At 38.7% G+C, this 17,679-nt stretch overlaps 1 protein-coding gene across 1 annotated transcript in view; it reads left to right on the forward strand.

Moving 5' to 3' along the window:
* The first annotated feature begins 673 nt into the window (after nucleotides 1-673).
* The window catches only part of LOC113563191 (probable serine/threonine-protein kinase DDB_G0282963), a 33,646-nt gene continuing 16,640 nt past the window's right edge, over nucleotides 674-17,679 (forward strand). Inside the window, exons 1-3 of the mRNA XM_026974499.1 lie at nucleotides 674-1,038; nucleotides 9,146-9,356; nucleotides 15,857-16,039. Of these exons, the coding sequence (XP_026830300.1) occupies nucleotides 1,015-1,038; nucleotides 9,146-9,356; nucleotides 15,857-16,039 (418 nt within the window). The 5' untranslated portion in view covers nucleotides 674-1,014. The remainder of the gene's footprint in view (nucleotides 1,039-9,145; nucleotides 9,357-15,856; nucleotides 16,040-17,679) is intronic.

Below are 17,679 nucleotides of genomic sequence, written 5' to 3' on the forward strand. Positions count from 1 at the left end.
GGTACCACATGAGCTCAAAGAAATTCATCTCACTGAGCGTATTGACATCTGCGATTCTCTTTTGAAACGTGAGGAAAATGATCCATTTGTGAAACGTATGATAACAGGCGACGAAAAATGGATCGTCTACAACAACGTCAAACGAAAAAGATCGTGATGAACCTGCTGAAAGCACTTGAAAAGCAGATATTCACCAAAGAAAGATTATGCTGTCAGTCTGGTGGGACTTTAAAGGTATTGTGTATTTTGAGCTGCTTGCAAGGAATCAAACCGTTAATTCAGACGTATACTGTCGTCAACTGGATAAATTAAACGATGCCATCAAACAGAAACGTCGAGAATTGGTGAATCGCAAAGGTGTTGTGTTTCACCACGATAACGCTAGACCACGTACAAGTTTGGTCACTCGTGAAAAATTGTTGCAGCTTGGATGGGATGTGTTACCACATCCACCATATTCGCCAGACCTGGCACCATCAGATTACCATTTGTTTTGTTCTTTGCAAAACGCCTTGAATGGTAAAACCTTTACTGCTGATGAGGATATCAAATCGTTGTTGGAATTGTTTTTTGCTGAAAAAGATAAGAACTCTTTTGAGCGCGGAATCATGAAGTTGCCTGAAAAATGGCAAAAGATAATCAAACAAAATGGACAATATATTGTTTAATAAAGTTTTTGTTTCCCATGAAAAATTCGCCTTTTATTTATATAAAAAAAAACGCAATTACTTTTTGGCCAACCCAATAGATTGAAGGGAATGAGAGAGATCAAACTACTTCGAGATATTGCATAAGAAATGTAATTAATTCTGAAGTGCGTTTATGCTGAGAAAATTATAACGGAGGTTTCTGTGCACGTATGTTTATGCGAATTAATATTTTAATTGTATAAAATGTTCATAGAATGTTATATAATTTTCGAGTGATTTGCTCTACAAATTTGCGCATTTTCTGTATTTCTACGCAAGCGTGTTTCTTTTCAGAAATTATTCTCGGAATCTTTTCTCTCATCCAATGGAGAAACAAGTCTGCACCAACGTACGTTAAATTCTTAAACACAAGTTCGTTCTACTCAGTTTTCGCATCGTCATTGCGAAAATCAAGCTGACATAAATCGAGACGTGCGAGACAAAGAGAAGAAAAAGAGAATTCCACAATAATCCGAGGCCTGCGGTCTCTCATATCGAATCACATTTTGCATCCTCGCGATTCGTAATTCGTGAAGATTCATTGGACATTCACGTGTGTGAAGTTAGCCCCGCACTTTTTGAATTTCATCTTTTTCTTGATTGTGCTGAATTGTGTTACGTTTGTGCCATATTGTGCCGCAAACCGCAGTTCAATATCTCAAACCGTTTTCGAAAAAAAAAATAAACGAAAAATTTGGTAGCCCCGCACTTTTCGAATTTTGTTGACTTTTTTATCAATCTCTTTCCATTTTACCTACTACTGTCGATAGTCGTTCATTTTTTATGACTAACATAATTCAGCACAATTTACTAAATTCGATTATGTACCATGGTTTGGACGGTATGGAGTTTTGCATTTTTCTATTCCTAAACCCTAAGTTCCTATCAGCGACTGTTTTGCAAAATCCAGTAATCTGACGAAATTGTAATTAGAAACAGTTGTTGTGCTCGTCAATTGCAATCTGGTACAACCGAAAAAATTCGAAAATGTCAAATTTTTATTTCGCCCTCACCATTTTTTGGATAACTTTGACTAATCTTCATGATAATCCACGCTTCTTATGCATGTGTTTCGTAGATTTTGAGTAGCACAATCCAGCACAACTCGCAGAATTCGATTATCGTTCGCCGTTCGTAAGTTATAAGAGTTTGAAATTTTCTATTCCTAAAAAACCGTTACACTTCAGTCCTAACTTTTTCTGTACTGCGATATCTAGCGGTCTGAGGAAATTTTGTCACTTGAAAAAGTTGTGCTACTCTAGCATAATCCGGCACAAGTGGAAAAAATTTGAAAATGTCAAACTTTTATTCACCCCCACCCCTTTTTCATTAATAATTATCGACTCTCAATTTAATTTCTGATTTTTATGCATATCTCTCGTAGAGAATAAGTAGTACAACTCAGCACAACTAGCAGAAATTATATATTTGCCTTGCAATGTGATTTTATGTTTGTTTAATCTATCTTTATGAATTTTTTTTATCGAAACGGAATGAAATATTCAAATTTTTCCAACGGCACAACACGGCACAAGTCAACGCCCATTTTGAAAAAAAATTTGAGCTTAATCGCGAAAATGTGCGGGGCTACCAAATTTTTCATTTTATTTTTTTTTTCAAAAACGGTTTAAGATATTGAACTGCGGTTTGCGGCACAATACAGCACAAACGGAGCACAATGCAGCACAATTAATGAAAATTCAAAATTCTAAAAGTGCGGGGCTACCAAATTTTTCGTTTTTTATTTTTTTTTTCGAAAACGGTTTGAGATATTGACCTACGGTTTGCGGCACAATACGGCACAAACGGAGCACAATGCAGCACAATTAATGAAAATTCAAAATTCTAAAAGTGCGGGGCTACCAAATTTTTCGTTTTTTATTTTTTTTTTCGAAAACGGTTTGAGATATTGAACTGCGGTTTGCGGCACAATACGGCACAAACGGAGCACAATGCAGCACAATTAATGAAAATTCAAAATTCTAAAAGTGCGGGGCTACCAAATTTTTCGTTTTTTATTTTTTTTTTCGAAAACGGTTTGAGATATTGAACTGCGGTTTGCGGCACAATATGGCACAAACGTAGCACAATTCAGCAAAATCAAGAAAAAGATGAAATTCAAAAAGTGCGGGGCTAACTTCACACACGTGGACATTCGGGAAAATTTGTATTCGTCAGTGTTAACCTTCCACACTATTCGCGATTTGCAGTTTATCATTCATAATTCGAATGGATTGATTCGTAACGATTCCTTTAATTTTCGTCAAAAAATCGCTCGGCTAGCGAATCGCACGTGACGATTTTTCCCTCCACACCATTCACAAATACACGAATTACGAATCGCGCATAGCCTGGCGCTAGCTTATTTCATCCCCATTACTAATCCGAGACATTCATTCCTCACGTATCTGTCTAAACAGTCGTCCGCGAGAGTGCACATACGTACACTCGACACGGCGAATGCAGGTGCGCGGCACTCGCATATCTCCCGCCGAACCGAAATAGAATTCGCTAGTGCGTGCGAGAGAACCTCGGCCTGTCTTTTCTCTCGGTCGTGCGCCTCGATAATGGCGCCGCCGTCGCCGGCGCGAGTCCTTGCCGCAGCCTTGCGCACCCGCCTCGGGGCGCTGGGCGCTATTTAAATGCGCGCGTACGCCGCGTCGCGCAGGTACGTTACGCTCGTAATTCCTTCTCTCCGCGAACCCCTTCCCACAGGGAAGAAAGGTATATCGAGCGTCTACGGGGGGAGGCGGGAAGGCTCGCATTCGAGAGGCACGCGGACGTGCACAGGAGTTGGGGAAACCGATGCACAGTGGGGAATTTTGTCAAAAAGCTGGTCAAAAATCGAAAAATGAAGTTTCGAGTTAGGGTCTATTGCCCTTGAGAATCGATAAAGGACTGTTCCCTGGATAGAATCCCGTTGCCCTTAGTTCCCTACTATTTTAAGTCGAGCAGGTGTGTCAGTTGAAAGTAGGCCTTTATGGGCGACACACGTTTCTCACGCATTGCGTGAATATTTTCATTGAACTTTGAGTGTTAATAACTTTGTAAATAAAAGTGATAATCAAGTTCTGCAAAATGGATGCTCTTCCTGGAGGATTGTAGAAGATTTTCTTATTTACATTTTTGAAATAACGCTTGTCGTGTTTGTTTTACGACACATAACGATAGTCCGACAAAGTTTATATTTTCCTAAATTAATATTTACTTCGTGTAGACTTTAGTTGCAGATCTCGCTAGATCCCGCGTTCTTTTCTTTTTCATCTTGTAGTCTATACTATTAGCAACTAAAATTCACAATAATTAGCTGCTACTATCTGCTACTCTTGTTGTAAGGTTATTACAACCACCTTATTACTTTTCTCGATATATCTCGAAAAGTATTCGAAATATCAAAAAATGTTTTATACAAAAGTTTCATGGTAAAAACGCCCATATTTAATGAAGTTAATAAAATTTTTGAAAAATAATTGTTTACATAAATTTTTGAAAAGATTGTTTTAAAAAATTTTTATTGATGTCATTAAATAGAGACATTTGTACCATGAAATTTTTGTATAAAACATTTTGTAACATTTTGTATTTTTTTGTTTTTTTTAAACTTATAAAAATAAACTCTACCCCTGCACCATTATTAAGTCCAACATTATTTTTCCAGACATTCTCGAATCTGATTCGTAATCGGCAACCACAAACATTCATTGACATCGATATTGATGAGTATTTCATAGTTCGCTACACTATATTAAGACCGCCATTTTGTTTTTGCAAATTTACATATTGGATTCGTGATCAGCAACCTCGAAAACATAAGTCTACCAAGTTTTGTGCAAATCTGACGATTCCTCGATTTATGGCCACGTTTCAGCGAAAATTCCCCACTGTGCGATGGTAGGAAAGCGGTTTCGTTCACCTTCCATACGTATGTACGTATGTACACTCGCGCTGCGGAGCCTTAAATCGCGGACCTGCCTCAAATCGCTCGCGAGAGAGAGAAAAAAGAGAGGTTGCGGATCGCCTTGGCTCTTGGCTCCCCTCGAGTTCCTCTTCCTCCTTCTTCAAGGCTCCCTCGACTCGGAGTCAACGTTCCTCGCGAGTATCTCCTCTGTTACTCCTCTTTGTTGTTCGTAATTTTTCATGATTCAGATAAAATGGAAGGATGTAAAAGAGAACGACCGTAGGAGGAGGAAGAACGCTCCCGCGTTCATTTATCATTAACCGTTTGAGGCTTCCTCTCCCTCGGATTATTTCGTCGGAGGCATAAACGTGTCCGTAAAGGGTAGAGCGTATCAAGTTCTTTATCTTACGAATACCGCGAATTAAGCGCGGCGTACGCGTGTTTCGCCGATATCCGCGCGAATTACGAGCTACGGGACGCTAGACGATGATTTATTTCTCTGATTCATTCGTGGAGAGTCCACTCATGCCCGATTCTCGATGACAGATTTAATTAAGGGGTTACATACCTCCATAGCGGCGAAAAATTGATATGTTTGGGGAATTTTTTTAGGGGGTATATCTGAAATAATAAAGTAAAATATGAATTGCATATGATTTACTGGTCCTTTAAGTGTAAAAAAATAATTAATAATAAAGTTTTGAATATTAATAAAATTAAGTTTTGTGGCATTAATTGGACCGCTGCTAAAAAAATGTCCCCTCAGAGTCGGCATGATATCTTCTTGTAACATTGGTGGATCTGACAAATGCAAGAAATTTCTTGTAAAGTAATGTTGTAGTTATAGTCTATCGAGCCAGATTTTTTAATTTCAAAAAAATAAACAATTTATGCCATGTCAAAGTTGAACTTCATGTTTTCATGAAAAATTTCGGTCTTTAATTGTTTATAAAAATTGTATTAAACACAATTGCAAAAAAATGGCTCGATAGACTATAGACAAAACGATTACGAAGATTTGAGAACAAAAAATTTTAAAAAATATTGAAAACTCTTCGAGTTATCGTGTCGACCGTGTCAAAAAACTGGTTTCGAGAAAAACGCGTTTAAAGTTTGAGAAGTAAAAATCGTGTAAATATTAATTTTTGTAGTGAGCTTAATCTCCCATTCCAATTTCATATTGCGTGCCTTCCTTCTCGATAATTTTTATATTTTGTACAGTTTTCTGTAATCTGTGGGCTGTTCAAGCTTCTTTGCGGTAGCCTGCGCCGCACGCAGCAGCTGCGCGCCGCGGCCCGCCTCCTGACGCGCGGTCATATTTATTGTTATATCTTCGTTACGGATTGGAATTTTTCACTAATTCTTTTTTTATATTTTTAAAAGTATAAAGAATGAAAATCAGTAATAAAAAAAATCGATTGTTTGAAAATTCTGGAGGTATGTAACCCCTTAAAGGGGTATTCTAGTGTAAAAGCGGAATTTGTATGCTATTTTGGTGAATTTTTTTGAAAAAAGTATAAGGTTTTTTGAGGCAGGGTTTTCCCTGCTTATTCATACATATTTGGTGTATGTTTCCAAATTTGTGTAGTAGACAATAACTATAAATAAGCGCTGCACATGATATTAAATAAGAACATGAAAAAAAAGTTGGTCCATGGTTCCCATGATTTCAGCTGTTCTGCTCATCTGAAACAAAAAACCAAAGAGATTCTTAATTAGTAGGAGTGTGGCTATAGCAGGTACCAGAATGAAAAAAAAATGTTGAAAATTTAAAACATGACTTCATTGAGAAAATTAAGTTTCGATTTGTGCCATTTTTTTCACCATTGAAGGGCTGTAGAAATTCCAAAAAACAATATTTCGACTTGATTGTGGTTGGGGCTATAGCCACACATATACTGAAGATGTGTGCAAAAGCCTGAGTCAATTGATTAACTGGTTTTTGAGATATCCTAGGAACCAATTTGAAAAACACGGTTTCGAGAAAAACACGTTTAAAGTTTTTCATACTGGTTACATAGAGATAATGTTACTTACGATCAATCGGCTAGTCCAGGGCCATACAGGGGACATTCCTCTTGTTCGTAGAAGTCCTGCAGAGCTGATCTCTCTTCCCTGCGATTCATTCTCTGATCTCGAGAGAAGTTAGTGGAGCGCCGCTCCGAGCGGGTGATACGAGCTTCGTTCCGGGAGTTTGCGTACATCACCGCTTGCTGACCAATACTAACTCCCATCACGTTCATAAGTTTGAAAATTGGCATAAATCCTTTACTGAAAATTATAACTGCCAAGAATGTTGCTGTTTCAACAACTTTCACGCCAGCATGGAGATGTTTTGGAGCAAAAGTCCAAATCAATGAATTTAGAGATTCGTTGTACTATATAAGCTGTACTATACAAAGGCTCCAATTCAAATATACGACCTTCAAAGAATAACGATCTTCCGATCCTACCTAAAATACTAAACAATGCTCTGTTGTGTGCCGCGCGGTCCAACCGCCGAGCGCGCGCCAGAGGTTATTTTCTATTGGGTGCTATTACTTTGTTACTTTTGCGATTCGGGCTAAATCTTCTCGCAGACATATTTTCCATACCATATACTTGCAAAATATGCCAAAAAAATTCGATTTTTCTGACATGCTACACTAGAATACCCCCTTAAGGGCGTATTCTAGTGTAAAAGCGGAATTTGTATGCTATTTTGGTGAATTTTTTTGAAAAAAGTATAATGTTTTTTGAGGCAGGGTTTTCCCTGCTTATTCATACATATTTGGTGTATGTTTCCAAATTTGTGTAGTAGACAATAACTATAAATAAGCGCTGCACATGATATTAAATAAGAACATGAAAAAAAAGTTGGTCCATGGTTCCCATGATTTCAGCTGTTCTGCTCATCTGAAACAAAAAACCAAAGAGATTCTTAATTAGTAGGAGTGTGGCTATAGCAGGTACCAGAATGAAAAAAAAATGTTGAAAATTTAAAACATGACTTCATTGAGAAAATTAAGTTTCGATTTGTGCCATTTTTTTCACCATTGAAGGGCTGTAGAAATTCCAAAAAACAATATTTCGACTTGATTGTGGTTGGGGCTATAGCCACACATATACTGAAGATGTGTGCAAAAGCCTGAGTCAATTGATTAACTGGTTTTTGAGATATCCTAGGAACCAATTTGAAAAACACGGTTTCGAGAAAAACACGTTTAAAGTTTTTCATACTGATTACATAGAGATAATGTTACTTACGATCAATCGGCTAGTCCAGGGCCATACAGGGGACATTCCTCTTGTTCGTAGAAGTCCTGCAGAGCTGATCTCTCTTCCCTGCGATTCATTCTCTGATCTCGAGAGAAGTTAGTGGAGCGCCGCTCCGAGCGGGTGATACGAGCTTCGTTCCGGGAGTTTGCGTACATCACCGCTTGCTGACCAATACTAACTCCCATCACGTTCATAAGTTTGAAAATTGGCATAAATCCTTTACTGAAAATTATAACTGCCAAGAATGTTGCTGTTTCAACAACTTTCACGCCAGCATGGAGATGTTTTGGAGCAAAAGTCCAAATCAATGAATTTAGAGATTCGTTGTACTATATAAGCTGTACTATACAAAGGCTCCAATTCAAATGTACGACCTTCAAAGAATAACGATCTTCCGATCCTACCTAAAATACTAAACAATGCTCTGTTGTGTGCCGCGCGGTCCAACCGCCGAGCGCGCGCCAGAGGTTATTTTCTATTGGGTGCTATTACTTTGTTAATTTTGCGATTCGGGCTAAATCTTCTCGCGGACATATTTTCCATACCATATACTTGCAAAATATGCCAAAAAAATTCGATTTTTCTGACATGCTACACTAGAATACCCCCTTAATGACGCTGTGATTGACGCACGTGAATCGCACAACCGGTGATTCCCGAGTCTTAATTGAGCGGGTTTATCTGGAAGACGTTAATAATGAGAGAGCGGAAAAACATGATGAAGTCACGTGGAAACGTTAATCCCGAATACAGACGTAACACTTTAATACCTGCGTTAGGACCTCTTTTATAGAGACTCTAATGCGACTCTCTGATACCACGTAATACCACGTAATAATCATATTATTATATGAGCCAGGCCACTTGCCTCATACTTAAGCTCCTGTAGCTCAGTGTCCATTTGAGTCATTTCGGGCTTAACGTATTAACGTATTGACAGTAAAAATGACTTAAAAATAGTAAAAAGGCTGACTGACTAGAAATAAGCAAGAGACTCTTCGCACAACGTGCGTTTGCGGGGACTCGCAATTCTCGAGGGCGATTGTTGACGACATCCTCGAGTGTGCACCAGCCGTGCACCCAAAGACGCTTTCGAAATCGCTTTCGAAAGGAATTAAATTGATTAAATCTCTTTCGAAAGGAGTTTGATTGATACATTGACCAAATCGGCGTCATTTTCATGTCCACCTCCTGGCTGATCCTGGCGGTCTCTTCTGACTTGGGATGTCCCGACTGATCGCTCTTCCACGGGGCGATCGACACCTGAGCGCGGCAATAACGGGGTCAACTGTTTTCGCAGACTCGACACGATCGTCATCATGCCTGTGCGTCGTCCTCCGGACTGAGCTTCCTGGTACGTGAGTCAGGATCGCCGGAATCGGCCGGCGGAGGAGACCTTGCGTCGAGGATGAGCGCCAAGATATCGGTGGCCGGCTGCGACGCCGCGGCACAGTCAACGGTGAACCATCGTGCCGCGAGATCGTCGCCCGCCAAGAGACCGCTCTCCCCCGGTAAGTGATGATACACGCTGACCATTGTCTTGTTCGTCGGTTCATCCTAAAACAGATTCATCGTATGAGATTCTGGGAATTTGATTGAATTAATGATGAAATATAATTATTGTTTTATTAATGTAATTAATTAATTAAATTAATGTAACTTGGACTAGCAATATCCTTGTACGACGTTGTTTGGATTGTAGTTGCTCAATTTTTTTAAGTTTTAAGTGTTTTATGAGATACTGTTTGCCAAACGGAAGATGAATATTGCGAATAGTGCAGGTTGTTTTTTTTTTAATCGAGTTAGAACTGAATTTATAAAGTCAAAATTGAAAATGTGCAAGATATGATAAATTTTAAATGTGTGAGATTTAGTAATTTGTTTTATATATCAAGTCGTAATTAAATCTTCTTTCTAGATGAAAATAATACATTAAATCTGATGGCGTGATTATTTTGATTAATAATAATTGCTCGAAATTGTATAATGTTATTCAGAATTTAATTCGATGAACGTAATAAAATTTTATGCCAATAATTTGCAGAAGTTTTAACTACTTAAAACCATATTTTATGTATAAAAGCTTTACATAAAATATCTGTTTGTCTCTTACAGAAAGATCCATTGTAAAAGAATAGGGTCAAGGTGTTTCACAAGTATTGGCTTTTTCGCGATTGCTTGTCAATCGGATGACTCACAGCTGCAATCTCGGACCGCTGATGAGTTTTGTATTGACAGTTTGACATTTTAGAGTTATAAGTAATATAACAATTAGATGATATCAAAACCAAAATAAAACCGAAGAACACATTAAGAATAATCTATTCCGTATAAAATAATTAAAAAAACGATGTCATGACTATAATATCATGTACAGCATTAAATAATTCATCTTTCTGAAACATTAACAAGCCGTTAACGAACGGAACGTTACCAGGTTGCTTCTTGTAACATTTCCACGTCCAAATTTTGTCGCGGTAGTTTCTTCAAATTTACCTATTGATAACGCCGTAGGGGGAAAGAACCTGGTGGCGGAAGTTGATATAGGAAACGTGCGAGCTTGGCGCATCTGCCGACTCGTAGTGAACATAAATATCGCTGTGCAATGATATTGTCATCGAGCATTAAAAAAATGTCGGCACAGCTAAACGATGTCGTGCAAGATTTTGCAATCCGCATACTGGAGCAATGACACTAACACGCGTACACACACACACGATGACATCCGACGATGACGCATCGCCGTCCACGTCAGGAGATTGCACACATTCAGTCAACTCAAACAAAGGATACATTGGGTTGTTCGGAAAGTTATTTCGTTTTTTCAAGGAAAAATGAAAGGCGGTTTTTTCATATTTAGAATAAATTTTATTCAGTGATGTATTAGCCATTTTGTTCCACTACCTTTCGCCATCTTTCTGGCAACTTTAAGATTCACGCTCATAGAAGTCCTTCTCCTTATTGACAAAAAATTGAAGCAAGTGATTTTTGACGCCTTCATTTGAATCGAAGTTTACATTGTTCGAAGAATTTTGTAGAGACCGGAAAAAATGGTAGTCGGATGGTGCCAGATCAGGAGAGTATGGTGGGTGTGGTAGCACATCCCATCCAAGCTGTAAAAGCTTCTGGCGAGTGACCAAACTTGTGTGTGGTCTGGCATTGTCGTGATGGAATACGACACCTTTCCTATTCGCCAATTCCGGTCGCTTCTGCTTGATGGCAGCATCAAATTCATCCAGCTGACGACAATACACTTTCGAATCAATCGTCTGGTTGCTTGGTAGTAGCTCGAAAAATACGATTCCCTTCCAATCCCACCATACAGAAAGCATGATCTTCTTTTGATGAATATCTGCCTTGGATGTCGATTGAGCAGGTTCATCTTGCCTGGACCATGATCGTTTTCGCTTAACACTGTCGTAAACAATCCATTTTTCATCTCGAGTTATGATTCGCTTCAAAAATGGTTCATTTTCTTCACGTTTCAACGATGAATCGCAGATGGTAATGCGTCGAATCAAGTCAATTTCCTTTAAACTGTGTGGAACCCAAATATCGAGCTTTGAAACGAATCCAAGGCGTTTCGAATGATCGTAAACGGTCGAATTCGATAAATTTAACTTTTCAGCAATTTCGCGTGTTGTTATGCGACGGTTTGCATCCACCAGAGCCTTTATTTTCTCGTCATCAGCTTTAATTGGCCGACCTGAACGTGGTGCATCTTTCAAATCGAAATTTCCAGTACGAAATTTCGAAAACCAATTCTGACACTGACGTTCACTCAATACATCTTCTCCGTACACGGCACACAATTTTTTTCTCGCTTGCACTGCATTTTTACCCTTTCGGTAGTAAAAAAGCAAAATATTACGAAAATGCTCACTTTGATTTTCCATGTTTGATGTGATGCCAAAAAACAATTACTTGACAGATCGCAACACAATAAGATACTAAATGACGTCTGAAATGTCAGTTGTCAAAATATAAAACGAATTTTCCGCTTAGAGTAAGGTTAAGTATCGAGGAACGCGACTAACGACATCGCTTTGTGAAAAACGAAATTACTTTCCGAACAACCCAATATATATATATTGGGTTGTTCGGAAAGTTATTTCGTTTTTTCAAGGAAAAATGAAAGGCGGTTTTTTCATATTTAGAATAAATTTTATTCAGTGATGTATTGGCCATTTTGTTCCACTACCTTTCGCCATCTTTCTGGCAACTTTAAGATTCCACGCTCATAGAAGTCCTTCTCCTTATTGACAAAAAATTGAAGCAAGTGATTTTTGACGCCTTCATTTGAATCGAAGTTTACATTGTTCGAAGAATTTTGTAGAGACCGGAAAAAATGGTAGTCGGATGGTGCCAGATCAGGAGAGTATGGTGGGTGTGGTAGCACATCCCATCCAAGCTGTAAAAGCTTCTGGCGAGTGACCAAACTTGTGTGTGGTCTGGCATTGTCGTGATGGAATACGACACCTTTCCTATTCGCCAATTCCGGTCGCTTCTGCTTGATGGCAGCATCAAATTCATCCAGCTGACGACAATACACTTTCGAATCAATCGTCTGGTTGCTTGGTAGTAGCTCGAAAAATACGATTCCCTTCCAATCCCACCATACAGAAAGCATGATCTTCTTTTGATGAATATCTGCCTTGGATGTCGATTGAGCAGGTTCATCTTGCCTGGACCATGATCGTTTTCGCTTAACACTGTCGTAAACAATCCATTTTTCATCTCGAGTTATGATTCGCTTCAAAAATGGTTCATTTTCTTCACGTTTCAACGATGAATCGCAGATGGTAATGCGTCGAATCAAGTCAATTTCCTTTAAACTGTGTGGAACCCAAATATCGAGCTTTGAAACGAATCCAAGGCGTTTCGAATGATCGTAAACGGTCGAATTCGATAAATTTAACTTTTCAGCAATTTCGCGTGTTGTTATGCGACGGTTTGCATCCACCAGAGCCTTTATTTTCTCGTCATCAGCTTTAATTGGCCGACCTGAACGTGGTGCATCTTTCAAATCGAAATTTCCAGTACGAAATTTCGAAAACCAATTCTGACACTGACGTTCACTCAATACATCTTCTCCGTACACGGCACACAATTTTTTTCTCGCTTGCACTGCATTTTTACCCTTTCGGTAGTAAAAAAGCAAAATATTACGAAAATGCTCACTTTGATTTTCCATGTTTGATGTGATGCCAAAAAACAATTACTTGACAGATCGCAACACAATAAGATACTAAATGACGTCTGAAATGTCAGTTGTCAAAATATAAAACGAATTTTCCGCTTAGAGTAAGGTTAAGTATCGAGGAACGCGACTAACGACATCGCTTTGTGAAAAACGAAATTACTTTCCGAACAACCCAATATATATATATTGGGTTGTTCGGAAAGTTATTTCGTTTTTTCAAGGAAAAATGAAAGGCGGTTTTTTCATATTTAGAATAAATTTTATTCAGTGATGTATTGGCCATTTTGTTCCACTACCTTTCGCCATCTTTCTGGCAACTTTAAGATTCCACGCTCATAGAAGTCCTTCTCCTTATTGACAAAAAATTGAAGCAAGTGATTTTTGACGCCTTCATTTGAATCGAAGTTTACATTGTTCGAAGAATTTTGTAGAGACCGGAAAAAATGGTAGTCGGATGGTGCCAGATCAGGAGAGTATGGTGGGTGTGGTAGCACATCCCATCCAAGCTGTAAAAGCTTCTGGCGAGTGACCAAACTTGTGTGTGGTCTGGCATTGTCGTGATGGAATACGACACCTTTCCTATTCGCCAATTCCGGTCGCTTCTGCTTGATGGCAGCATCAAATTCATCCAGCTGACGACAATACACTTTCGAATCAATCGTCTGGTTGCTTGGTAGTAGCTCGAAAAATACGATTCCCTTCCAATCCCACCATACAGAAAGCATGATCTTCTTTTGATGAATATCTGCCTTGGATGTCGATTGAGCAGGTTCATCTTGCCTGGACCATGATCGTTTTCGCTTAACATTGTCGTAAACAATCCATTTTTCATCTCCAGTTATGATTCGCTTCAAAAATGGTTCATTTTCTTCACGTTTCAACGATGAATCGCAGATGGTAATGCGTCTAATCAAGTCAATTTCCTTTAAACTGTGTGGAACCCAAATATCGAGCTTTGAAACGAATCCAAGGCGTTTCGAATGATCGTAAACGGTCGAATTCGATAAATTTAACTTTTCAGCAATTTCGCGTGTTGTTATGCGACGGTTTGCATCCACCAGAGCCTTTATTTTCTCGTCATCAGCTTTAATTGGCCGACCTGAACGTGGTGCATCTTTCAAATCGAAATTTCCAGTACGAAATTTCGAAAACCAATTCTGACACTGACGTTCACTCAATACATCTTCTCCGTACACGGCACACAATTTTTTTCTCGCTTGCACTGCATTTTTACCCTTTCGGTAGTAAAAAAGCAAAATATTACGAAAATGCTCACTTTGATTTTCCATGTTTGATGTGATGCCAAAAAACAATTACTTGACAGATCGCAACACAATAAGATACTAAATGACGTCTGAAATGTCAGTTGTCAAAATATAAAACGAATTTTCCGCTTAGAGTAAGGTTAAGTATCGAGGAACGCGACTAACGACATCGCTTTGTGAAAAACGAAATTACTTTCCGAACAACCCAATATATATATATTGGGTTGTTCGGAAAGTTATTTCGTTTTTTCAAGGAAAAATGAAAGGCGGTTTTTTCATATTTAGAATAAATTTTATTCAGTGATGTATTGGCCATTTTGTTCCACTACCTTTCGCCATCTTTCTGGCAACTTTAAGATTCACGCTCATAGAAGTCCTTCTCCTTATTGACAAAAAATTGAAGCAAGTGATTTTTGACGCCTTCATTTGAATCGAAGTTTACATGGTTCAAAGAATTTTGTAGAGACCGGAACAAATGGTAGTCGGATGGTGCCAGATCAGGAGAGTATGGTGGGTGTGGTAGCACATCCCATCCAAGCTGTAAAAGCTTCTGGCGAGTGACCAAACTTGTGTGTGGTCTGGCATTGTCGTGATGGAATACGACACCTTTCCTATTCGCCAATTCTAGTCGCTTCTGCTTGATGGCAGCATCCAATTCATCCAGCTGACGACAATACACTTTCGAATCAATCGTCTGGTTGCTTGGTAGTAGCTCGAAAAATACGATTCCCTTCCAATCCCACCATACAGAAAGCATGATCTTCTTTTGATGAATATCTGCCTTGGATGTCGATTGAGCAGGTTCATCTTGCCTGGACCATGATCGTTTTCGCTTAACACTGTCGTAAACAATCCATTTTTCATCTCGAGTTATGATTCGCTTCAAAAATGGTTCATTTTCTTCACGTTTCAACGATGAATCGCAGATGGTAATGCGTCGAATCAAGTCAATTTCCTTTAAACTGTGTGGAACCCAAATATCGAGCTTTGAAACGAATCCAAGGCGTTTCGAATGATCGTAAACGGTCGAATTCGATAAATTTAACTTTTCAGCAATTTCGCGTGTTGTTATGCGACGGTTTGCATCCACCAGAGCCTTTATTTTCTCGTCATCAGCTTTAATTGGCCGACCTGAACGTGGTGCATCTTTCAAATCGAAATTTCCAGTACGAAATTTCGAAAACCAATTCTGACACTGACGTTCACTCAATACATCTTCTCCGTACACGGCACACAATTTTTTTCTCGCTTGCACTGCATTTTTACCCTTTCGGTAGTAAAAAAGCAAAATATTACGAAAATGCTCACTTTGATTTTCCATGTTTGATGTGATGCCAAAAAACAATTACTTGACAGATCGCAACACAATAAGATACTAAATGACGTCTGAAATGTCAGTTGTCAAAATATAAAACGAATTTTCCGCTTAGAGTAAGGTTAAGTATCGAGGAACGCGACTAACGACATCGCTTTGTAAAAAACGAAATTACTTTCCGAACAACCCAATATGTATCTACCTGAAGCTCACTTTTTCTTGTCGCAGAGGCCACTGCCATCACAGAGAGATCGCCAAAGCGCACGGCCGTTTTGCCACCGAAATCGTCCTCGAACGGGATTTCCGGCCGATCGTCACCCGAAGAAGCTAGCGAGATGCCTGTTCTAACGAGAGTTTGCTCCCCTGCAACATTGCCGAGGCTTAAGAGATTCCGATTTCGGCCCATCGATGGTGAGTCACGTCATTTATCAAGCGGGCTAGGTTAGGTTAGGTTAGGACTAGATAAGTCATGGAAAATTCGTTAAGACGTAATCATTAACCCTCGCCGAGCGGTACCTGGGTCTAGTCGGAGACAGATGTAAAAACTTGACTATACGCCATTCAATTATTCGGCAATTATGTCAGCACAATAACGAGACGAGTATCTTGAAAAAATGTATTTTTAACAGTGCTTGATAAAGAGGAACGATAAATGGTATTTTTTATCGTTTTTATATTATTCAATGATGATTGACAGAGATAATCTCATAGATAAAAAAGTTAGTTCAAATGTTAGTTAGCAAGGATAAAGATTTAATTTAAAATGCTTATGCAAATGAAGATATTATAGGTCCGGAAGAGATCCAGGCATTGTAGTCTATGCGATTAGTGAAGGCGTCAGTATTGCGAGAGTTAACTAATTGTCTCTCATTCTTGAAAAAAATAATAATCCTTAAAATTCTTTTGCGGGTACTTGGAATTTTTAGCGATTTTTGGCTTGTAGACTTCAAGATTCTTTTAATGCTGGTATCTCTTGGCGTCTTTTAGGTATTTGGAGATTCTGTTAAAAAAATATTGAAAGTTTACTTTTATCCTGATCGATAAATGCAAACTCATGTTTCATTCAAACATGATTTTGCTACATGATGAAGCTAGAGTTGCAATTACCTCATGATTTTCTTTTGAAGAATGACTCACCCTTTTCGGGGGAAGTACTGATAAAATTCTTAAAATGCACTTTATCATTATATCATCATAACAAAAATTGATTGACGTGTTTTCGTCAGAATTTATCATTGTTTTATCGAATTTCTTTTACGCAAAACTTTTCAGTGATATTGCACTTTCAATTAAAAGATTTACACAATCATTATTATTATAAACAATCTATATTTCAAGCTTCTTCCATCATCTTTTATTCCGATAAAAATAATCTCTTATGTGCTCTCTCATATCCTGCAAATAAGTGATAGCAATACAAAGATCACCAATGGAAGTTTTCAACATAAACAGGAAAGTTTCTCTTATTACAACTGACACATATCCGTCCATCAGCTGCAACAATTGATCCATCAGTCAAACAGAGAGATCTGGCTAATTCTAAATCTAGATTACATCTAGCTAATTCAACTCAAAATACAAAAATAAGTTAAAGCATTTAATGGGAAGACAATTTAATGACAGAGATTGAGAGTACTCTCGTGCATCACTTTTCGGAGCCGTTGTTTCGTTGATAACGACGCAAGACACACACTGTACAGCGCGTATTATCTTATACATCGTACTTGAACGAATCGTATTTTATCAGACTACTTTCGTGACGTTCGCCGATATAGTACGTACAAAGACGTCTTATCAGCAGCGGCAGCGAGTGTTACGTGTTACTATAAGCTGTCGCGTATCCGAACTTGTGTAAATCGCCATTATTTCTGACAGACAATAAAACACCCGCGATATGATGGACTCGGGAAGAGTCGGGAAATCAGTACGACGAGCTTTCTTGATTGCTTTCGCACGTCGGTGAAATCATTAAGGGGATCCTGGAGTGGCCAGTGAACTCCGTCGCGGCGTCTGAATTACCGGCGGAATCGATGATTTTCCTGTATTTTCTT

Source organism: Ooceraea biroi, chromosome 13 (assembly GCF_003672135.1).
Source record: "Ooceraea biroi isolate clonal line C1 chromosome 13, Obir_v5.4, whole genome shotgun sequence".
NCBI classification, from domain to species: domain Eukaryota; kingdom Metazoa; phylum Arthropoda; class Insecta; order Hymenoptera; family Formicidae; genus Ooceraea; species Ooceraea biroi.